This window comes from Tenrec ecaudatus, chromosome 14 (genome assembly GCF_050624435.1).
Source record: "Tenrec ecaudatus isolate mTenEca1 chromosome 14, mTenEca1.hap1, whole genome shotgun sequence".
In the NCBI taxonomy this organism is placed as follows: domain Eukaryota; kingdom Metazoa; phylum Chordata; class Mammalia; order Afrosoricida; family Tenrecidae; genus Tenrec; species Tenrec ecaudatus.
Genome location: NC_134543.1, coordinates 29,391,618 through 29,407,794, shown reverse-complemented (window position 1 = coordinate 29,407,794; position 16,177 = coordinate 29,391,618). Strand labels below are relative to the sequence as shown.

Genomic DNA, 16,177 nt, shown 5'->3' with positions numbered 1-16,177 from the left:
GGAGAGGAGCTGGGATGAGCCCGCACTGAGTGATCAGTCTTCTGCCTTACAGGCAGAGCCTCCTCGGAAGAGCAACTGGAGGCAGAAGCACGAATCTTTCATCCGGACCCTCCGCCAGGCTCGAGAGGTCCAGCAGGTAATTGCCAAAGGGGGCAACCCCTCCGACTTGCTCCACATCTTGCCGGCTGAAAATCCTGACTATGTTCAGTGCCCTCACTGTAGTCGCCACTTTGCACCTAAAGTGGCCGAGCGACACGTCCCCAAATGTAAGACCATCAAGAACCGCCCCCCACCTCCAAGGAAGCATTACAGTTGAGCACCCCACCGGCAGGACCCTCCTCGAAGTTCAGAAGGCTCTGCCCCTTTCGGCAGCTCGCAGGAGGCAAGCAATTTGATGGGAGCTGAATCAAGGCTTGGCCATCTCCCAGATCTGCCTGCAGAGCCAGAATCAGCCAGGACACCATGGTTACGCCATAGGTGAAAGGTGCCTAGCTTCCCCTCAATGACTCCCCCGCAACCCCTCAAGGCTGGCGTGCCTTGTGGCATCTCCCTAAGAACCGATGGGTAAAGACACTTGCAGTAAAGCTCTCTTCTCACCAGCCTGGCTTGTGGTCTGTGCTGGGGAAGCCTTGCCCTGAATGCTTCTGGCTCCAGAAAGATGACTTGCCGTTTTGAGTTGCCATGGGAGGGTCAGGGCCCCCAGATGGCATCTCTTAGCAAAGATAATATGAATTTGCTGTTAGGCATTATCCATGGAAGCCTCTCCTGATCTCTGTGCCTGGTCCTGGCCCAAACCCAAGCCAAGTATGTAAGGGTTCTGGCACCCATACCTCCTCCAGCCTCCCCCATGGTGTCCTGCCTAATGAAGGAAACCTCATCTCTGTGGACTTTACCGGGAAGGGCGAGGAAACACACTGTACTCTGTAGCTGGCCCTTCCTAATGGGTTGCATATGTGCAGAGAGGACGAAAGCAGGCAGCCCTGGGCTTCGGCCGTTCCCAACGCTGCTTTCCCATGAGGTTGGCTGGATGGTTTTTAAACGAGGCAAAATCCACCCTCCCGGCAAGATGGGTCATCATCGCAGTGTCACGTGTCTCTGCCGTTTACACCACAGTGGACGTGTTTGTGTAAGCTTTGCAGGGAAAGGGGACAGCTGTCATGTTCTCCGTGTAGATTGTGCCGAGTGCACAGAACCATCATCACAGGGCCCTGGGGGACGTAGTCAATGATAATGCGTGCAAGTTCAGGTCCGAGGGGAGGACATCAGCACAGCAACCTGGAATCCTGGGAGTCTCAATCCAATGGCTTAATGTACTGGATAAACACCATCCAACTCGTTGGGCAGAAATCACAACTGAGCCCTTGCCGAGCGAGCCATGCTTCACCTAATAGGGCGGCCTGCCGCTCCTGTTCCGTTTCCCTAGGCAGCTCCTGCCCAGTGGGCGGAGTTTCAGGACCCCAAGCAGGGAGTGGGGGTACTCTACGTAACAGCATCAGAGGGGTGGCAGTATCGCCCCACCAACGCGCAGTGTGCATTCTCCAAGGGCAAGCCAACGCCCTGATCTCGGAGTTCAACCTGACTCGCACTGTAAAGGCCCCTAGTGCGGAGTTGCCCCACGGGGCTTTCTCGGTCTTAGTAGAAGCTGAAGGCAGCTGGTGGCTTGAGCTGCTCGCGTCTGGTTTACAGCAAATCATCTAACCAGCGTGCCCGCAGGCTCCTCCATTGTCCCCACAGAGGTTGTCTGTGGCAGGCACGGCATTACAAATAAGCATCTCTTGAAAACCAGAAGCCCTGGAAACACTGGCCAGCCCCCCCCATAGAACCAGCTGGGCAGGGTCACTACTGGCTTCTCCTTCAACCAGGCGACCACTTCCTACGCCTCATCCGCCTGCTCCCGAGGCTCTTGGCTTTGGGACGCCTGGGCTCTCCAGGGAAAGCGCGGGGGAATGCTCTGCATAGGCACTGGAGTCACTCACTCTGATGCTACTGCAGAAATAAAAACACCAGCAATGCCTCCAGGTCTTCTTGGTGCCAAAATGCTTAGGCCTCAATTTTACTAGAAATGTCTCTTTCCAATTTTGCTTGCTCAGGTCTTTAGAAGAGGTAAGAATGCTTTCCCACCTCCTTCTCTTCCTGGACAGCTCAGCGCAATGGGGGATAGAGGAATAAATAGTTCACATTGGCCAAGAATAAGTAACAAAAAGCCCAAACTCACTGCCACAGATGCCGACTCAGTGACCCTACAGGAAAGGGTAGAACTGCCCGTGTGAGTTTCTGAGATGGTAACTCTTTACAGCAGTAAACCCCGTCTCTCTCCCGAGGGAGGAGCTGTGACAGGATGGTCACCAAACCAACTCGTAACCACGCCGCCACCCGGTTTCCTCCTCAGAACAAGTCGGGAGGATACATTTTAAAGCCCAGTGGGTTAACCCATAGGGAACAGCGCACGGTGAAACTGACATGGGCATTTATTTAAGCGAATGCAGCCTTGACTTTTATATCTCAACAGTACTTCCAGTTCCCGTTTGGGTTCATTCCTCACCCTTCCCAACTGCACAGGAGATAGCAGCGATGTGCGATGATGGCGGTTCTGCTGCTGGGTGGTTCACTAGTCTGCATATATCACTGAAGCAGTAGATGCTCTGTGGCTTTACAGCGAGGGGAGACTGGCTTACAGTCTTAACTATAGCCTCCTCTGTCCTGATACACTGAAGACTGCTTTTGAATGGATGAGTTCACTGAAGGCACATCTTTCACTCTGGAGGTGTTTGTTCTAAATGTGAGATTAAGGCTGCATTTGATTTAAACTATAGTGAAATGCCAGGCCAAGAAAGGTTAGGCCTTGGCTGTGCTATGCCAGGGAGAGCAGGCACGGTATGGACATAAGCTGACAGTGCCACTTGGGAAAGCCCCCTGCAGGTGAGAAGCACAGAAAGTGACTTGCTCTTTCAGTGGGTCACCTTTCCTCCCTCGGCACTCTCAACGCTAGAGTTTAGAAGTCTTTTGGGGGTGGTGGTGGTGGTAGAAATGACAGTCAGGAAAAGAAAAATGGGAAAGAAGCCAGAATGATTTCTGTGCAAGTGTTCCTTGCGTGGTTTCTGGTACAAGAACATGTATTTATTTATATAAAGAATCAGTGAATCAAAGCTTCCTGAAGGCCTACCACATGGATGCTTGCTGCACAGTGACGAAAGTCCATGTGCAGGCTTACCGAGGCAGAGCACTGGTTGAGAGTTACAATTGTTTATTTAAAACAGAAATGCCAAATCACTCCACCCTCAACCTTTCAAACATCTGGGCAGCAATAAGCTAGTTCTTCAGCCGGTGTAGAACAGAGTACCTTGGGTTAGACTCAGAAGCAACTACCGGAAGATTTAAAATACCCAGCACTGTAGAGGCACATGGGACAGAACTCCGACAGGAGTTAGCAGCAGAAAACCATTCAAAGCCCCTTCCTCATGAGCCCCTTCCTCATCTTTCAGTCTTTATCTGATGCCGGATACCGTCCCCTTGGAATTGCTTTCTGTTTGCATAGCCGATTGGTGGGAAGGATCCTATGGCTGTCCCAGGCACCATTTGGCAAAGTGCAAATTGTCTAAGGCACAGACAGAAGTTACCTTCTCCGCCAGGTGAATAGCAAACCTAGACTTCCTAAGGAAGGTGCTGGTGTCCCACTGCTAGGGAATGACACCGCGGGAACCAGAGCAGGTTCCCAGTGCAGTCCTTCACTGCACTTCCACTCCACAGTTGCAGCCACATGCCTTTGTCCTTCGGTCCCACGGCAGAAGCAATACTATGATGAACACCCAAACCGCCCTGCCTCTCAGGCCTGCTGAGATGGTGAGGGAGACAGGAACGTGGAGGGCCAGTCAGTCCTTGACAATCTCAAAGCTGCATTTCTGTGAGGAATCCAAACCCACTGCTGGGTTGACAGCAAATGCCCAGGACTTGTAACCTAACTCAGGAGTGTCCCTTTCCCTCCTCTCAAGAACAGCTTTTGGTGAGTACACTAGTACCATTGTCCTTGGCTTCCCAGAACTGCAAAATCAATGGGAACATCACACTAAAGAAGATCCCATTGGACAGTCACCTGCGGGACGTGGGGGGAGAGGGGCTCCCCGAGCAGCAGCCTATATTCACAGCAGTGGCAAAACGTTCACTGCACAGCTCCCCCCACTGTCCTAAGAGAGAACACTCACTGCTTTGGTTGGAAGAGAGGGAAACAATTTAGCTGGCTATGAGAAAGTAAGAACCACAAGTTATCAGTGCCGCCCGTGAGCCCACCCCCCACAGGAGAGTTTCACAAGCCAAGGAAGAAACACATGGCTCACATCCCTAGGAGAAAGCAGACACTGCTTGCCCAGAATCGCGTTAACCAAGTCTCGTCCTCCGTGCACACCACTTCTCTTTCTGGCAAGCTAGTTTGCTCCCGGCCACACGAGACCAGGATCAGAAGAGTCCTCAGTCAAATCCCTTTCCCTCCACGTTCTATCAGCTCTGGCAGGCGTCAGGGACTCCCAGAGTCTGGTACTGCCTTTGGGACACTCTAGTAGGCAAACGATAAGACTCACAGGTTATGATATGGCTTCAAAAACACGAAAAGGACGTAGAGAACAGGTGTCTGGGTTGTCGCGGTCGAGAATGCTGTCTCTAAGTTATGGAGGCAGAGGCACTAGCCTCAGAGGCCCTCCCGGCCCTCTCAAGTGCAGAGAGCAGCAGGGGCCGATCCACGAGGCCCTTCTCTCCCTCCTGTGGTTCACTTACGGCCTTCCTGCTGCCTCACGGACTCAATTCTCCACCTGGTCCTGCATCAGACAGCCTGAAACTCCAGCTGTGTGATGAGGGGGGCCCGGCCATCACTCCTCATGGATCAAATTTCAATCAATCCGCAGAGAAAAAGCAATCAAAGTCCACTTTTCTTCCTGAAGCATTTCGCTGCACAAAGTGAGTTTTTCTTACAACGCGCATTAGGTGGACTCCACTAGACATTTTCCTGGGCTCAGGGCTCCGAACTCTTCAGCCCTATTGAGATGGCCTACACAGCCCCCGCCTGGTTCCAGCCCACTCTGGCTTTACACGTTTCCCTCCCCCACCCAGAGGGGCAGTGCCTGGTGTTGAATTCCCAAGGCAGCTTCCAATTAATGGTGAAAACGATACATGAGATATAAGCTGCTACCAGCGCAATTAGGGTGAGCTTTGTGTCTCCTCTTCAGAGGTGGGCTCAACAGGCGAGGTACTATGGCAGTCACTGAGGACAAAGCCAGGGCCACAGGGCCCTTCCATTCTCCAAAACAATACAATCACTCCTAGATCCTATCTAACAGGCCACGTCACTCTCCGTGTGTGTGTGGAAAGCGCTTCCAAGCCCCGCCGTGTGTTCCGCGTCTGCCGTGAGGAAGCCAGGAAAGCTGCTCTCTACACTCGGGAAGTGCTGGGAAGTTCTTGGGACCCCAGCTTCCTGGGGCTGTAAAGGCTCAGAGGCCAGATCGGCAGGAGTCTGTTCCCAGGAGGCACCAGGAGTCTGAATCTAAGTCAGGTTTTGGATCTATTTCCATCTCCTCCTTGGCTGTCTGGGTTCCTTTGGAATGCATCCCCACCTGTCCAGAGAAACCGCAAGCACAGTGATTAAAAGGGCCACCTAGTCATGTGGTTTTGTCAGTTCAAGACTATGTTTTTAATTCCCACCTCTAGCTACAGGTAAGGTGACCTGGTTTGCCCAGGACTACAAACGTTTTTAAATTAAAAAAAATTATTAATTTGGGTTTTATCATTCCATAGTTCAATCACGTGAAGCAGAACTGTACACTTGCTACCACAATCAGTTTCCAGACACATTCTTGGTTTTAAAACTGGAACAGTCCTGGGCAAAACAGTTGTCTGTCCTGTCTGCGCTGCCGATCACCCGTATTCACAGGGCAGCACGCCTACTGCTTTCCACAGTGCTTTCCACAGAGGATCCCATTTACTCCCGCCACACCCAGGTGGGCACCTCCTGTTGCCTCTCTACTTCAGAAACCGCGGCTGGCAGGGACGTGTTCTGCCCAAACACGGAGAACCGGTATGTGGCAGGACTGAGGGCTGACCCCTATTTTCCTCATCCCAGCTCACACTCTAAAGATACACACAGGATGGCTCTTAAAGAGCAATATTTTTACCAAAAGTTTTGGTAAAATGTAAGTACAACTTTAACTACATCTTTCAGTTTAAAGAAAAGACCAAGTAGCAACGGACAAGCTAACCCCTCACACAAGCCAACCAGATCCAGAAGGCAGGGCAACCTGTGACATGGCTTCTTCAAGAATTCAGTGACATGAAAATAAAAACCAAACAAAATGGTGGCAGAGGTGGAGGGAGCTGCTCTGGGAGGGAGCACACTGCGGTCCATACGTGGGGCTCTAAAGTAAATGAAGAATGAAAATAAACTCACTGCCTTCATTTATAAAATGTGTAAAGGATATTATTCTGATAATGGTGATTTCATTTGTTTGGAAAAATAGATTTATGGCTCCCACGTAATTTCTGAATTGTTGTGAGGGACAGGATTGACTCTTCTGTTTAAAACATCTGCCGACCTCTGATCTGGATTGAGAGTTAGAGACAATATCAAATGTCATGAGGGATTCTTGACTGAATTCTGGACCAGTGGACAGAAAAAGAAACCCCAAAACCCCATAGTAATAAAGGGCATTTTTGTGGAAAAATTGGGAGTTTCAACTGGGTACTAGATGAGAGTTGAGAATATTAGTTTTTATATATAAACATATCTACTAAAATATTGTAGTTATAAAAGAAAGCCTTTAGTTTTGTAGGCATATAAAAACTTTCAAAAGTACTTAAAGGTGTTATAACATGATTTTTATAATTTAAAATGGTTATACACAATAATGTTTTTATATTTGTATACCCACACATCTGGAGCAAATACCACAACACGCTGTGACTCTAGGTGGTAAATAGATGGGTGGTCATGGTCCTGTAATATTTACAACTTTTACTTTCTAAAAATGTAGAAGAAAAAAGCATGAGCTTTAGGTGATGACAGCGGCTCAATTCAGGTGCCTGAACAAGACCGGGGGCGGGGGCGGGGGGGGGGGGAGGAGGGCAGGTGAGAGGTGGTTCTAACGCCAGCAGTTACACCGTGAAAGGTAGGTCTCTGCCGAGGAGCACACCAATGTGCCTGCTACTCCCTTTCGGTGGTCCTTCACACCCAGTTTAGACATGGAACGACTGTCAAGCTCTCACCTGCTGCCCTCCTTCTACTCTCTTGTTTCGGAGTTGAGTGAAAATCTGGAGGTTTTCTTGCTGCAGCTTCTGTTGATCTGCCAGACACTTTAACACCAGACCCTGCAGTCTCTCCACCTCCAGCTGTAGGGTGCTGCAGACACAGGTCGGGGGGCTCAGCGGCGTTCCCTTCGCGGCACATGGTAGGGCAGGAGTCAGCCGGGGAGGCTGCAGGACAAGAGAGACCCATCACAGGAGGTCCTGCCCAGGCACCACAGGTCCCCAACCCAGTCTTCCTTTACACACCTACTCAAATTGTGCTCCTCAAGCAACAAGATCAAACATGAAGTAATATATGTGAACGAAACATCAGTGCTGGGATTCTCTAATAGCCTGGCAAGGGGGCCCTCAGTCCACCATCTGCTAACAACAGCCACCATCGATGGTGGGGACCTCTGCAGAAATGTTTCAAGTGCATTAATATCCTCTCATTGAAAATGCTGAAGCAGGAAAAAGCATAATTTAGTTGGAACAAGTCCTTCTGGCACGGTGAGGCCACTGTGCCCTTGTAACTGAAGCGAGGCACGGTGATGAGAAGGGTCAATATCCCACAAACAGGACGGTTAAATCGATTCTAGGTTTTAAATTCTATGCAGCACTCATGGGGCAGCTACTTAAGCAGAACAAGGCAATACTGCATGGTTTAAAACCAGATATGGTTGTATCTTTCACCAGACTTACTCAACCTGTAGGCTGAGCAAACAATCTGATGGTCGGACTGTATGAAGACAGATGCTTATAGTACCAACCTGTAATGTGCAGATGACACACCCTGCTTGCCGAAAGCAAAGAGGGCTCGGTGGACTACACCTCAACATAAAGAACACAAAATCTTTACAAAAGGACTAACAAAAGCAGCTCATGATAAATGCAGAAGAACGACAATGTCAAGGATGTATTTTTATTTGGACCCACAATCAAAAGTCATGGACGCACCAGTCAAAAGTCAAATGCAAATATTGCACTGGGCCAATCTGCTGCAAAAGACCTCTTTAAAGCATCAGAAAGTAAAAGGGTTGACCCAAGCCACGGTAGTTTCCATCTCCTAGAAACACGCAGGCTGGACAATGAGCGAAGGGGCTGGGAAAAGGCTGCGTTTGCATGACGGTATTGGCACAGGGCTGCTGTGAAAGGACCATTGGCTACCCGAAGAGGAAACAAATCTGCCTTGGAAGAAGTGAGCAAGGCGAGACAGTCTGACCCCTGTGGATCTGTTATCACAGGGACCAGTCCCTGGAGGACATAGAGGGGACGTGAAAGGGGAAGATCCTCCACAAGACGGGCTGACACAGTGGCGACAATCATGAATCCAACTACAGCAACGACTGTGAGTCTGTCCAGGACCAGGCCAAGGTGGTCCTGCTGTACACAGGGTCGCTATGAGTTGGAAGAGAGAGTCACTATGAGTCCGATCCAATCCGACAGTACCTAACAGCTGAGGAATTAAAGCATTCACACCGAAGTTTCACAAGTTGTACGATCTCTTCCAGAAAGCTTGTCAAAAACCCTAGTCTGATCTTTCGCCCCTTTCCCGTGCAGTTTGCTTATAGCAGGGATTGGCAAACCCAGCCTCGTGCTGCCTGTTCTAAGTAGAGCGTTGCGGGAACACAGGCACTTATTCAGCACACGCTACCTATGGCTGCTCTGTGCTGCCAGGGGCCAGCCGAGTGGCTGGGAAACAAGGCGTACCTCTGCAAAGCCAGGACAATTCCCGTGGGGCCTTTTACAGAGGATGTTTGATGACCCCAGTAGATCAATCAAGGTCAGGTGCACATGGGTCATTCTTTCAGTAGGCTGCAACGGGCATCACTGGCCTATATGTAGTCTCCAATCTAATAAGCAGTGTCACGCGTACTCAACTGAACTTGGATTTTGGAATTTCAATCTCGGTACATTTTAGGCAGAGGAAAAAGAATGACAACCCTCTGGTAATTAGCCTGTCAGAAAACACCTTTCCAAGTCAACTCAAGTTAGCTTCGGGAGAGACCGTCACCACTACTGAACAGTCAATGCAGGGCAACTGGAAGACCAAGGAACAACAGGCGCTGACCGCGAGACCAGCAGAATGGGCCAGGCCCACAGACACTGTTTACCGAGCCAGGGCGCAAAGGTAAGCAGTTCAGTTACCCAGGCGGCGACGGGAGGCTTGTGTTCCGAAGGAGCTTCAGAGGCCACTTTGAGTCCTTGCAGCTCTTCAAAGGGCAGGGTTCCTTTCTCGGATTCTGAAAAGGCTCCACTCAGCGGGGAGGGGCTGTCAGGCATGGGGATGAATTCTGCATTTTCCAGCTCCTGTGAATGAGAAAGAATCTTCGCCCTTCTGTTGGCAGCAATCGACTTCCTCCCAGGTTCCCTTCCCTCTCTTGCGATAGTTTTCACTCTGCCAGGCCGCCACCACCCTCTAGTGGACAGGACACTGTGATGAACAGCATGCGGCTGCCCTTCCGTGAGGACAGCCTGCTCCATCTCCTTGGGGGAATTTGCGGATACAAACTCGAAGTCAAGAACCTGGCCGGGAGCATCGTCTGAGCACTCAGGCTACAGATTCAGTGAGGCCCCTAATGGCCAAGGCTGACATTTTACATGGGCCTGGTCCCTCTTCCAATCCCCTCAATCACTGCCAAGTTTAGTCTTTTTGGACAATCTTCTGAGGGGGTAAAATATAAGCGTTCATGAAGTGTTAAGTGTTCACTGTAGAAAGTGAAAAAATAGAGACAAGACAGGGTGTGACGTAGCAACGATCAAAAACACAACTTTCCTCTAGTTCCTAAATGCTTTCTTTCCCCCCTACCCCCACTGTCATGATCTGAATCCTACCTTGCAAGTCTGACTAGACCAGAGGATGTACACTGGTACAAATGGACACTGGAAACACAGGGAAGCCAGGGCGGATGATCCCCTCAGGACCAGTGGTGTGAGTGGCGATACTGGGAGGGCATAGGGAGGGTGGGTTGGAAAGGGGAAACCTATTTCAAGGATCTGCATGTGACCTTCTCCCTGGGGGACATACAACAGAAAAGTGGGAGAAGGGAGATGTGGGACAGAGCAAGATATGACAAAATAATAATTTATAAATTATCAGGGGTTCATGAGGGAGGGGGGAGGGAGGGGAAAAATGGGGACCTGATGCCAGGGGCTTAGGTGGAGAGCAAATGTTTTGAAAATGATGAGGGCAATGAATGTACAGATGTGCTTTACACAATGGATGTATGCATGGATTGTGATGGGAGGTGTGAGTCCCTAATAAAATTATTTAAAAAAAAAGAAAGTGAAAAAATATAAATGGGCAAAGGAAGACAATGAAACCCACCAGAGACTCCGTCACTCAGAGACAGCCTGGTAGCGTCTTCAATATGCAATTGTGTAGACAGGCTTGCATTCTGTAATCTGACTTGCTTAGATCCTCCAGCCTTCCTGCTGCTCAGCTTGTGTGTACAACTTCCCATGTGAGTAATACACGCCGATGTTTCTACTGTCTGTACCTCAATTTTATACAGCGTTTCCATGCCAGGCATTTCAAATGCCCCAATATTATATAAAATGCACTGAAACAAAATAACCCTAATAACTTAATCATGCTCACATGCACGACAAAAACTACCTTCAGGGACGGCGGCATTATTTAACATGCACGTAAGTGACAAAGGAATAAAAGGACTTTGTATTTCACTTTGTTGGGGAGGAAAGGATGGGTCATTGAAATCTTCCCAGCAGAAATCAGAAAGCCAAACATCTCCCATGAAGCAGTGGAAGAGGACATGAGAAACAAGTGTTCCCTGGCTATAATGTGCCCTTCCCTCTACCAGAGCAATTACCTTTCGAAGCCAACCAGGACAGGAGCTGCTGGCCCCACTGCTGATGCCCACAGCCTCGGTGGGACTGATGAAACCTTCCATCCCTCGGTCTGCTTCCATGGTTCCTCGGAAGCCCCCACTTGGATCAGGGGTTTCTGATTCTTGTCGGCTGTCCTCTACCTCGACGCCACCGCCACCAGTTCCTGGGCTGGAACTCTGAGCCACTGACAAATAACACAGAAGTACAGAGCTTGGGAGATGTGGGGAAGTGAAATTTCTTAATATGGCTTACCTCACCTGTCTGTAAAAGCCCCAGGGGTATAGTGGATTATGAGCGGGGCTGCTAAGTACAAGGTCAGTGGTTTAAAACCACCGCTGCTCAGAAGGAAAAAAGATGAGGCTTTTTACTCTCATAAAACGTCTCCTAAACCCACAAGGGGAATCTTACTCTGTCCTGGAGGGTCGCTGTGAGGCTGAACTAACTTGAAGGCAGTGAGCTTATCCATGTCTCTGTAACTCCAACTAGATGACTGGGTAGGACTATGCAAATCGTATGTAAGACATGAACAGAGGGCACCGGTCAGTTCTGATCGCCATTCCTCTGAGTTGGAGAGAGCCATTTCAGAAGCAGAGAGAGAAAATCCCGGGACCATCACGGAAAAAGAACCATCAGCAGGGGATGCTTAAGATCTCTGTCTAAAGAAGCAGAGGCGAAGACCAGAGACACCAGAAGTCAAGACACAGGTACAACGGAACAGGCACCATCCTCTAATCCAGCGGTTCTCAACCCGTGGGTCGTGACCCCTTGAGCAGGGGCGGGGCCAACAACTCTTTCACAGCAGACAGCGGTCACCGGAATCCTAACAGTAGCAAAATTACAGTGATCAAGTAGCAAATTACAGTGATCAAGCAGCAACGTTCGGGGGTCAACATAACAGAAGGAACTGCATGAAAGGGTGCAGCATTAGCAAAGTTGAGCACCACTGCTCTAGAAAGTTTGGACGGCAGGAAAGATGGGGCGCCATGGACAAAGTGGGAAGACTACATTTACACTGAAGAGATTGCAACCAATGTCACAAAACCACAGGTGCATCATCTGCTAAACGGGAAATGACTTGACTGTAAACTTTCATCCAAAAAAAATAACATTTGGGGTTATTTTAAAGGCATGCAGTCTGTTGCACATTGCTCTTTTACACTCTCCATTACAGAAATAGTTGCAGATGTTCATGTTCAAGTCTAGATCAGGCTTTCAACTACTTCTTTTTGTGAAATTAATCTGTTTCTGTTCTGCTCAGCAGAAAGTTTAAGAAGACAAAGTCTTTAACTGATTTGAGTCAAGAAAATATCAAAATACAGGTTCTGAAACAGCAAAGGCTTCTTGGGGTTGTAATGGAAAACCAAAATGGAACACAGGCTCAATTTCCTTGGATGGTCCTAAATAATAGAGCGCCACGAAGAAAACAATAAAAGGGGAATTATCAGAGCTGCGGCCCGATTTTCCTAACAACGTTTAAAAGTTTAGCTGAGCTAATTCCGAAGGCCTACATTAAAGGACAATTTCTGTAGACTGGAATTCCCCTGGGAAAACCATGGGATGTAAAGGGTAGAGGAAACGCATGGAACCCTAGGATTTAAAAACAACAAAGAAAGAGCAAGTCTCATTTCAGTGTTGGGCAAGCCACTAATGATTTCCACATGTCGGGAGGCACAGATGTACTTTCTTTCTGACCACAATGTCAAAGTTGTAACTGATTGTGAAACCCACCAAAGTAAGATCATCCCTCTTAATCAGTGTGCGCCTCATGTCCCAAGACACGGCCTAGCCCCTCTGAATCTTGGAGACTGTGGAGAATGCAGCTCACTTCAGGAAACCACTGGCCCCGGGGCAGGGCTACTCACCAGTTCCAACGGACAAGCCACTGCTATTGGAGCGGATGGTCTTCGAGTTCAATACTTTCTCTGAGGGGAAAAAATATTCACTAGGTAAGTACTTCATACAGAAAAAAGCGGTATGTGAGAAGACAACATAGGAAATAAATGTTATCTCTGACTCTTACAAATCAGGGACCCTGTTGAGGCAGTGGGTTAAGTGCTGGGGTACTAGCCAGTCAGTGGGCTCCAACCTACCTGTTGTTTTATGGGGGAAATGGGGTGGTCTGCGTGTGTAAAAAACCGCAGCCTTGATCCCTTCAGGACCAGTGCTGAGAGTGGCAATACCAGGAAGTTGGAGGAAGGGTGCGGTGGAAAGGGGGAATCGATTACAAAGATCTATATATAACCTCCTCCCTGGGGGATGGTCAACAGAAAAGTGGGTGAAGAGAGACGGACAGTGTAAGATAAGACAAAATAATAACAACTTGTAAATTATCCAGGGTTCATGGGAGGGGCCAGTGGGGAGGGAGGGGAAAATGAGGAGCTGATACCAAGGGAGGGCTCAAGTAGAAAGCAAATGTTTTGAGAATGATGATGGCAACAAATGTGCAGGTATGCTTGACACAATGGATGTATGTATGGATTGTGTTAAGAGTTGTACGAGCCCCTAATAAAATGATTTAAAAAAAAAAAAAGAGCCGCAGCCTCAGAGCCTTCAGAGCAGTTCTACGTGGGCCTACAGGAGGACTGTGCGGCAGGAGTCAGCCTGACAGTAGTGGGCTTGCTCTGGTGTAAGAAATTAGCATCACTCTCCAAGCATCACTGGCGACTGGAACTGCATTCACTATCTGAAGCGCAAATTTTTTATCTTGGATGTTCATGGAAATCACCTGGGAAGTAACAAAGTCTAAGTCCCACCCCACAGCCTCTGATTAAATGGATCAGAGCAATGGGATTAAAAAAACTCCCCAAGGAATTCTTAATGTACAACAGGGTTGAAAACCACGGATCTGAAAAAGAATGGATTTGCGAGCCCTTACAGAGTTCATAATATGTTCACAACAAGGAAATTGTTATGAAGTCTTTATGATTTCAAGTTTCTTTTTAAAAGGTGTATTAGATGTTTTTCATCAAAGTGTGAGAGCAGAAAGAGAAATTAGGAGAGGATGAGATACAAACACTATGGCAAGTGGGGGTGGGGGGAGCTCAGGGTTGTCGTGCTGAAGAATGGCCTGGAAATGACCAGGCTCTTTTCTTTAACTAGGTGTGGCAGCCCTGAGGGCCGCCAGACCAGCACAGTCTCTCTCCTTTGGGACACTCTGTCTCCAAGGGTATGACCACCAGTACCGTGGGTGTGGGTCTCTCTGAGAAAGCCAGCCACCTCAACCCATAGAGGGCAAAGCCTTACCAACAATGAGAATGGTGTGCCAGCCATGGCAAGACAGGTCTGGGACGTGATGTAGAGACCCAAAAATCGGCCGAGGCCATGAGGTACAGATATCAGAGCCATGCGGTCTCTCCGTAGGCGTCATTGCCAGCCGGCCATTACCACCATTGCCCCAGGCAAAAATGTGATTATCTAGAAAACAGAAGCAAAATGTCAGGTCGTTTAGGAGGACAATGGCACCCTAGTCCTTGTGGGCCTTATCTTTATGCCCGAAAGCTAGAGAAACTCCTCATTACAAACCGAACAAGGGAACACCTACTTATTCTACCAGTCAGGACCTCTCGATCCTTCCTTCGTGGGTCAAAATGACCACTTCTTGTATGCACTGCCATCCAGCCTTCCCCCCACTTACAAGCCGTTCTTGGCCCCTTCTTCAACCAACATTGACTAGACACCTACTTCATGACAGGCACTAGTCCAGGTGGTACTGGCGCTAGAGCCGCCAACCGACCAGAGTCCCTATCCCATGCATGCGTCAACGAGTCTCGGGAGCAAGGAGGCCTCTGCAGATGGAGAGAAGGGAGTGGTGGCAGAAGAGGTCAGGAGATGGCTGAATCCTTGTAATACAGGGCCATGCAGGCCCCGGTCACGGTTTTGGTCTTAAGGGTACAGAGAGGAAACCACTAGAGGTTTTGCATAGTCCATATTTAAAAGGCTCCCTTAGGCTGCCAAGTCAAGAGGCAAAGGCAGGGGAACACAGGTGGATCAGAAGCAAACACGGCAGTAGTTAAGGGGACCTCAATCAGCTGTGGTGATGAAGAGAGTGAGAAGTGCTTGGACATATTCCCAAGATAACCAACAGGACTTGCTGCTGGACAGGAAGGGGAGTGTAGGATGGAGTGCTGTTGACTGGGATGGGAAAGCCATAGGAGAGACCAGTGTGGGCAGAAAACCACAAGCCGATTTTGGCTAGTTTGAAAAGCCTCTAACTTCTATCCAAACAGGACATTTTAGAATGACAAAGGGGTGCTATTAACAATTGAGCCAAGTAACAAGCATGAATCAAGACTAACTAGTGAAAACTGAGCACTGACAGCCTCCTACCCTTAGACAGCGAATCATGGAGTTGGTTTCTAAGTGAGTCTAGAGGGCAGGGCGGAGAGCGGTGGTGCTGCCAACTGTGCAGAGGATTGCCGGACACAGGGCAGCGGCTCTCAACTGCAGGTCGCGACCCCTTTTGGGGAGGCGAATGACCCGTTCACAGGGGTCGCCTGATTCATAACAGTAGTAAAATGACAGTGATAAAGTAGCAAAGACAATAATCTTATGGGTAGGGGTGAGGGGGCACAACATGAGGAACTGTATGAAAGGGTTGCGGCATTAGGAAGGTTCAGAACCACTGACTTAAGCTGTGAAGCTAGAGAGTGGAGCTAGGGGTACCCCAAAGCCCGCAGGGGCTGGATGGTGCTCTCATGAGTGGAGATGCACTGCCAGTGGTGGCGAGTCAGCTCTAACTCAGGGCGACCCTCGTACAACAGAAGGACCCACTGCCTGGTCCAGCGTCTCCCTCGCTCATGCACTGTGTCAGTCCAGCTCACTGAACGACTTCCTCTTTCTCTGCCCCTCTGCTTGAGCACGCACGATGGCCTCTTCCAGGGATCAGTCCTGCCTAAGAACACGTTCAAAGGGTAGGGGCAATCTCACTTCTAAGGAGCACTCTGGCCGTACTTCCTCCAAGGCACATGTCTGCTTCTGGCCGTGCATGGTGCTTTCAACAGTTTGTGCCAGTACCCAATTCAAATGCATTGCTTTTCTTCCAGTCTTCCTTATTCATCTCACAACA

At 49.2% G+C, this 16,177-nt stretch overlaps 2 protein-coding genes across 4 annotated transcripts in view; one reads left to right on the top strand and one right to left on the bottom strand.

The window, feature by feature from the left end:
* The window catches only part of ZC2HC1C (zinc finger C2HC-type containing 1C), a 32,580-nt gene extending 25,640 nt beyond the window's left edge, over positions 1-6,940 (top strand). For all 3 annotated transcript variants that reach the window (XM_075530714.1, XM_075530712.1, XM_075530713.1), the window contains one exon: positions 53-6,940. In XM_075530714.1, the coding sequence (XP_075386829.1) occupies positions 53-316 (264 nt within the window). In that variant the 3' untranslated portion in view covers positions 317-6,940. The remainder of the gene's footprint in view (positions 1-52) is intronic.
* NEK9 (NIMA related kinase 9) overlaps positions 2,451-16,177 on the bottom strand; it is a 40,778-nt gene continuing 27,051 nt past the window's right edge. Inside the window, exons 17-22 of the mRNA XM_075530711.1 lie at positions 14,356-14,526; positions 12,975-13,034; positions 11,094-11,296; positions 9,409-9,570; positions 7,243-7,449; positions 2,451-5,597 (exon numbers count right to left, since the gene is read on the bottom strand). Of these exons, the coding sequence (XP_075386826.1) occupies positions 5,475-5,597; positions 7,243-7,449; positions 9,409-9,570; positions 11,094-11,296; positions 12,975-13,034; positions 14,356-14,526 (926 nt within the window). The 3' untranslated portion in view covers positions 2,451-5,474. The remainder of the gene's footprint in view (positions 5,598-7,242; positions 7,450-9,408; positions 9,571-11,093; positions 11,297-12,974; positions 13,035-14,355; positions 14,527-16,177) is intronic.